This window comes from Protobothrops mucrosquamatus, unplaced genomic scaffold (genome assembly GCF_001527695.2).
Source record: "Protobothrops mucrosquamatus isolate PMUCROS unplaced genomic scaffold, P.Mucros_1.0 scaffold3274, whole genome shotgun sequence".
Classification (NCBI taxonomy): Eukaryota; Metazoa; Chordata; class Lepidosauria; order Squamata; family Viperidae; genus Protobothrops; species Protobothrops mucrosquamatus.
The window spans coordinates 22,578-29,822 of record NW_015389266.1 but is presented as its reverse complement, the minus strand read 5'-3'; the positions used below and the strand labels follow the sequence as shown (position 1 = coordinate 29,822).

At 49.8% G+C, this 7,245-nt stretch overlaps 1 protein-coding gene across 1 annotated transcript in view; it reads right to left on the bottom strand.

Annotated features, from left to right (window-relative positions):
- MTHFSD (methenyltetrahydrofolate synthetase domain containing) overlaps window positions 1-797 on the bottom strand; it is a 10,075-nt gene extending 9,278 nt beyond the window's left edge. Inside the window, exon 1 of the mRNA XM_015826748.1 lies at window positions 690-797. Coding sequence (XP_015682234.1) covers window positions 690-711 — 22 coding nt within the window. The 5' untranslated portion in view covers window positions 712-797. The remainder of the gene's footprint in view (window positions 1-689) is intronic.
- Between the last annotated feature and the right edge of the window lie 6,448 nt (window positions 798-7,245).

Below are 7,245 nucleotides of genomic sequence, written 5' to 3'. Positions count from 1 at the left end.
TAACGGAAGCCACCTCACGCAGGGACCCATCAGCTAAATACATCGGCAGGGCCCGCACATTTCTGATGCGATAGTGTTGGTAGAAATTCTAGCCCACTGAATAACACCAAACAGCAAGTTGAAATTAGACAGAGATTTATTGGATACAATGGTTTGCAAAGCGTGGTGGACTCCAAATAAATATTTGAGCCACACCTAGTCACAACAAAGACACACATTATATACATTCTATCCCGACGCCTTGGCCCCTCCTCTGAGGTTACAATCTTATCAGAGCCGCCTAAACAAAATACATTATCCCTGCCCCTTACTATTTTGCTTCACCTATTCCCTTATATGTACTTTATCATGAAATCCTACAGCTCAGTGTGGAAATCCTATAGCCTGCGTGCAGAACTCTTCCAAGGTACGTGTACATGTAGAAATTGTGTAGAAATCTTGCCGTCTACGTGTAGAAATTTTGTGTAGAAATCTTACTGTCTGCGTGTAGAAATTTTACAGAGTACGTGTCACTTAGCTTTAGTTTTTATTCTAAAATGTTATTCCTAACAAATAGCAGGCTAGTTCGTGAGAATGCGCCCAGATGCGGGCAGAGAGGCGGCTCAGTCCCCGAGTCTTCTGCCCGCCGAGCTAAAGGTCGGCTCTTCTCCTTTGCCTCCCTTCTCTTCCTATACAATCCTTCCTCTTACCGGAGCTCCCCATCCGCTCCATGTTCCTGGTCGCGGGCAACCTCCAGAGCGAGACCAAAGCCTCGGAAGCCAGTTACGGTGGATCCGAGCGCTTCATCCGTCAGCGACATTGTAGCGCCGCCCCTGCGCTCCCACGGCCACGTGCTTGCTCTGACTATGGCAGCCGAGGGGGGACAAGCCATCCAGCGTCTCCTGCCGCTCAGTATCCCCCCCCCCCCAGGGCGGCTGGGCAGGATCGAAGGGTCGCCTCGCTGTGGGGTCAGCATCCTTTCCGCCTGCGAACCGCTAGATTTTCGGGAAAGGAGATACTGCAAAGTTTAAATCCTTCCTTCCTTCCCTTCTTTCCTTTCCTTCCTTCCTTCCCTTCCTTCCTTCCTATTTCAACTTCCTTTCCCTCATTTTTTCTCTACTTTCCTTCCTTCCTTCCTTCCCTTCTTTCCTTTCCTTTCTTCCTATTTCAACTTCCTTCCCCTCATTTCCTTCCTTCCTTCTTTCCCTTCCTTCCTATTTCAACTTCCTTTCCCTCGTTTCGTCTCTACCTTCCTTCCTTCCTTCCTTCCTTCCTTCCTTCCTTCCTTCCTTCCTTCCTTCCTTCCTTCCTTCCTTCCTTCCTTCCTTCCTTCCCCTCATTTCTTCCCTATCTTCCTTTCTTCCCCTCATTTCTTCCCTTCCTTCCTTTCTTCCCCTCATTTCTTCCCTTCCTTCCTTCCTTCCTTCCTTCCTCCCTCCCTCCCTTCCTTTCTTCCCCTCATTTCTTCCCTTCCTTCCTTCCTTCCCCTCATTTCTTCTCTTCCTTCCTTCTTCCTTCCTTCCTTCCTTTCCTTTACTTTCTTCCTATTTCAGCTTCCTTCCCCTCATTTCCTTCTTTCCTATTTCAACTTCCTTTCCCTCATTTCTTCTCTCCCTCCCTCCCTCCCTCCCTCCCTTCCTTCCTTCCTTCCTTCCTTCCTTTCCCTTCCCTTCCCTTCCCTTCCCTTCCCTNTAACGGAAGCCACCTCACGCAGGGACCCATCAGCTAAATACATCGGCAGGGCCCGCACATTTCTGATGCGATAGTGTTGGTAGAAATTCTAGCCCACTGAATAACACCAAACAGCAAGTTGAAATTAGACAGAGATTTATTGGATACAATGGTTTGCAAAGCGTGGTGGACTCCAAATAAATATTTGAGCCACACCTAGACACAACAAAAGACACACATTATATACATTCTATCCCCGACGCCTTGGCCCCTCCTCTGAGGTTACAATCTTATCAGAGCCGCCTAAACAAAATACATTATCCCTGCCCCTTACTATTTTGCTTCACCTATTCCCTTATATGTACTTTATCATGAAATCCTACAGCTCAGTGTGGAAATCCTATAGCCTGCGTGCAGAACTCTTCCAAGGTACGTGTACATGTAGAAATTGTGTAGAAATCTTGCCGTCTACGTGTAGAAATTTTGTGTAGAAATCTTACTGTCTGCGTGTAGAAATTTTACAGAGTACGTGTCACTTAGCTTTACTTTCTATTCTAAAATGTTATTCCTAACAAATAGCAGGCTAGTTCGTGAGAATGCGCCCAGATGCGGGCAGAGAGGCGGCTCAGTCCCCGAGTCTTCTGCCCGCCGAGCTAAAGGTCGGCTCCTCTCCTTTGCCTCCCTTCTCCTCCTATACAATCCTTCCTCTTACCGGAGCTCCCCATCCGCTCCATGTTCCTGGTCGGGGGCAACCTCCAGAGCGAGATCAAAGCCTCGGAAGCCAGTTACGGTGGATCCGAGCGCTTCATCCGTCAGCGACATTGTAGCGCCGCCCCTGCGCTCCCACGGCCACGTGCTTGCTCTGACTATGGCAGCCGAGGGGGGACAAGCCATCCAGCGTCTCCTGCCGCTCAGTATCCCCCCCCCCCCCCAGGGCGGCTGGGCAGGATCGAAGGGTCGCCTCGCTGTGGGGTCAGCATCCTTTCCGCCTGCGAACCGCTAGATTTTCGGGAAAGGAGATACTGCAAAGTTTAAATCCTTCCTTCCCTTCTTTCCTTTCCTTCATTCCTTCCCTTCCTTCCTATTTCAACTTCTTTTCCCTCATTTCTTCTCTACCTTCCTTCCTTCCTTCCCTTCTTTCCTTTCCTTTCTTCCTATTTCAACTTCCTTCCCCTCATTTCCTTCCTTCCTTCTTTCCCTTCCTTCCTATTTCAACTTCCTTTCCCTCGTTTCGTCTCTACCTTCCTTCCTTCCTTTCTTCCCCTCATTTCTTCCCTTCCTTCCTTCCTTCCTTCCTTCCTTCCTTCCTTCCTTCCTTCTTCCTTCCTTCCTTTTCTTTACTTTCTTCCTATTTCAGCTTCCTTCCCCTCATTTCCTTCTTTCCTATTTCAACTTCCTTTCCCTCATTTCTTCTCTTCCTCCCTCCCTCCCTCCCTCCCTCCCTTCCTTCCTTTCTTTCCCTTCCCTTCCCTTCCCTTCCCTTCCCTTCCCTTCCTTCCCCTCATTTCTTCTCTTCCTTCCTTCCTTCCTTCCTTCCTTCCCTTCTTTCCTTTCCTTTCTTCCTATTTCAACTTCCTTCCCCTCATTTCCTCCCTCCCTTCCTTCCTTCTTTCCTCCATGTTTCTTCTCTGGGAGTAGGGGATCTTCCCCATTTCAAAGTTAGCCCCACTATTTTTTTTGGGGGGGGGGGAGGGGTGACAAATTACTCCGACTTCTCCCTCCTCTCTTCCTAGCATCTTGCTTGGCTAAGAGTTCGGGAAAGCGGAGTCCTCTTTTGTAACATTTTGGAATGTTCACCTTGGGCAACTCTCAACGCGTGTCGGAAGCTTTGCTCCCTACAGACGCCAACACGCCTCATAGCTATTTGCTATTTGTACACACACACTCTCTCTCTCTGTGTGTACTATCACAGTCCATACACGAGGTGTCACTATCTTCAAAGAGACTAAACTTTTTTTTTCCAAAAAAGGATTACAATTCATTCTTTTGACCTCTAGAGGACAGTAAACGCCAGGCGTGATGATTGCTGACAATCGCGGCGGCTCCGCCGGCAGTATTGACGATTACGCTGAATTACCTATTTCCAGGGTTTTTGTGGGCAAAGCGGCGCGGTTCTCCTCGCCCGGACCCCTCGAGGGCTCCGCATTCTTGAAACAATTCCACAGGGCAGGGAATGGAAAGGAAGCGAGGTGCGTGAAGATGCTAAATGGCGCTGACCGACGCAGCTGCGTGTTTTTCATCCTTGGAAGGAGTGGGAAGTTTGCGCGCCGCTACCCTTTGCCAAACTCGCTCGCGCGGGGAAAGGGCCACGTATTTTTAATTTACAAGACAGGTGGTGTCATTTAGGATCAATAATTATGCGAGCGCATGTGACTGTAGGAATTTTATTTTAAAAGACAAAAGGTTTCTTTTTTTAAAAAAAAAATATCGTGTAATTTAAGAGAAAGCAACAAATATCTTTCTTTTATTTTGGGTAATTGAATCCAAACGTCCTTTCCAGAAAATTAGCCATGCAGGTAGAGCAAGTAAGATCATTTATTCTCCACCAGAAGAAAACTTACTTTCCCCTTTGAAAAATTCTATAAGGTCTTTTACAGGACGTGATTATGATAACGATTCATGCATAATTAGATCCTCCCCCCCTCATTTCTGCCTGTCCTTTCTAGTTCATTTCCCAATTATTTCATTCATATTTTTGACCAATATTTAATTAGACATTGGAAGGCTGGATTAATCCTTATCATCAAGTAAAGCAGAACAAAGGAAAGCTTTTAAGAACATTGCAAATGTAACCTTTTCTCGATTTAATTTAACATTACTAATTTATTTAACTTTTTTCATCTCTTTGCTCTGTCTTCTCACAGAAAGACGCCTCCTTCTCTCCCCCCCCCCCGGAAAAAAAATCACGGGAGAAAAATCGAAAAAGGGATTTCGATTTTGTAAAGGGATTTTCCAATCATTTTAGCAAGCTTCCTTTTAGTTTAAATAATTGGCCCTCAAGTTTCCTGCATTTGAAAATACAAATATTCCTCTGAGTTCTTCCTCAAAAGAAGTCAGATTTTCCGAAGCTGGTTTTTTTCTTCTTTGTAACTTTCATACTGAAGCGCTGTAGTTTCCCAGCTTCACTTCCCCAAATATAAACGACTCTGAACTCCTGAGTAAAAAAAAAAAAACCCTTCCTTTTATTATAAATAAATACGTTTTTAAAAAGGCATAGGGTATAGACCATTTTAAATTTGTTTTCATTTTAGAAGCTTGTGCTTAATGGATTAAAACCACCGCTTCTAAAATTGGGAAACCCCTCAGAAAACAAGCGGGCATCGCCTCCACCCGTTTCATTTTTTCGTCCTTTGAAAATTTTGCAGTGGGACACAATCCGTGCGAGAAAAGTCCACACAATCACAGACGCAATTCCTTCCAAATCTACCTAGCTGCTTAGGAAACGTCCTGCCGAGCTAAGCGCGTTGCTAAAAGAGTCAGGAAAAGTTCTGGGGGAAAAAAAAAAAAGTTTGCAAAAATATAGGAGAGAGTTTGGAATACGTTCCCCTCCCCCAAAAAATTTGGTTCAATTTCTCCTTATTTCACCCTTTTTTTAAAAAAGGGGGGACGCGCAAGAGATGATAAAACACTTTCAGCCGTGGCTTTTCCCTACCACCGATTCCCTGTTTGCTACCCAAACGAACGGAATTCTCGCCAACTCGAAAAAGGCACAAAAATCACATCGGGTTAATTATCCGGCCCTGAGACTCTCTAATGGAACAATCAAGGGGTGGAGGGCCCCCCTGGGGGGGGAGCGGGGGAAGGAAGGTGGGGAAAAAGGCGATGAGGAGGAGATGCAGGCCAAATTTAGCAGAATAATATTCAGCCCCGTTATCTGTGCAAGGCTTAATTAAGCCCGTTTGCCTGCTTGGGAAGAAAAATCAGCGCATTTCATTCCAGGCGCGATCCTTTGCGCAAAACTCCTCCTTTTCGGAGGAGCCCCCCCCCCAGTCCCTTAATTCCAGGTCTTTAGGACGGAGGTGTTAATTGAGTTTAGAACCGAAGTGCTAAATAAGCTTCTTCGGAATTCTTCACCCCAATGAGCTGATGCGGGGGAGCGAGGTTCCCCCCGGGGGGGGGGGAGGCGGCCCTGGCCGCTCGCTTCTCTCCCGCACCTTTCAGAACCGGGGCTGCCTGTGGAGGAGGGTCGGGGTCCGGATGGAGAACCGGCGGGCTGGCCTTTGAAACCGAACCTGCTTCAAAAACACACACACACACACACAAAATACAACAACCAGCGCTTTCTTTTCTCTTTTAGGAAAAGCTTCGCGCTGCCAGAACTCGGATGGCCGGACGCAGGAATAGAATAGAATAGAGCTGGAAGGGACCTTAGAGGTCTTCTAGTCCAGCCCCCCCCCGCCCCGCTCAAGCAGGAGAACCTATCCCATTTCAGGCCAGTGACAGTCCAAGGTCTCTTCTGAAATTCTGCGGATTCCCCTCCGCCTCGCGCTGAGCGGCTGAGAGATTCCATCCAGGATCGGGGAGGTTAATCGTTACGGTGGTTAAGGAGGGTGATGATGATGATGGTTTAAGAAGGGTGACACTTTGGGGCAGGGAGGGGGAAGGGTCGCCCCTCGACCCCCCCCTCCCCAAAGGACGGACTCAGCCAGCGCTGCCTTCTCGCCCGTCCTTCGCCTCTGTCTCCCCCGTTAAGAGCCCCGAGGGGTCCGGCGAGGCCTCCCCAGCCCAGCGCCTAACCCCGGGGTGCTCCCCGGAATCCCGGTGTCCTCACGGCGCCTTCCTCCGCCTCGCCCATTGGCCGAGCCGGACCCCGAGCCGGCTGTCATTGGACGGCGGCGGAGGGAGGGGCCAGCGAGGAGTCAAAACTGGCCCGGCCCAAGAGAACTTTGGAAAACTTTTTTCCCGGCCCCTGGATGCGGGACTCGGCTTCGCGCGGGGCGCTGCCCAGGCTCCGGAGAGGCGCGCGCCCCCGTTTATTTTGATTCGGAGCCGCTTGCTTGTTTTTGTTGACACGCTTCACTTTTCGCCCGGAAGGGGACGGGGACGGCCGAGGCAAAGCGTGTCGGGGACAGAGAAAAGCCCAGCCGGCCCAGCCAAGCGCCGCGTCTGCCTCGGTCCTCCTTCTGGGTCTGCTATTTGATTTTGATTTTTCTGCAAGAATTTTGCCTTCTCTCTCCCCCCCCCTCGTCTTGACGGCAGCGCGAGCAGATTAGATCTTTCGGACCTGCCGGGGTTTCTATTTACAACCGCCCCCCCCCTCATTCCCTCCATCATTTTCTCCAGGAACACATTCGCCCTCCTCCTGCACTTTGACGACGGGGGGAGGGTGGGAGGAGGCGAGCGAGCGGCCGAGGAGCAGAGACCGGAGCTTTCCGACCCTTTTGCAGAAGGTCTGAATATGAAGCAAGCGGGCTCAGCTCGGCGGGCCTCTTAACCCAGAGCCGAGGAGAGGAGTCTGTGGAAAGGCTCGGGGGTCTCCGGAGCAGGGCGCCCCCTTGTCACGGGGGCCGGCTTTCCTGGGCGGGCCCGCGCCCTTACTTTTTGGGGGAGGGCGGCGGCGGGAGGCCTCCTCGCCCTCCCGGAGCTGGGACGACC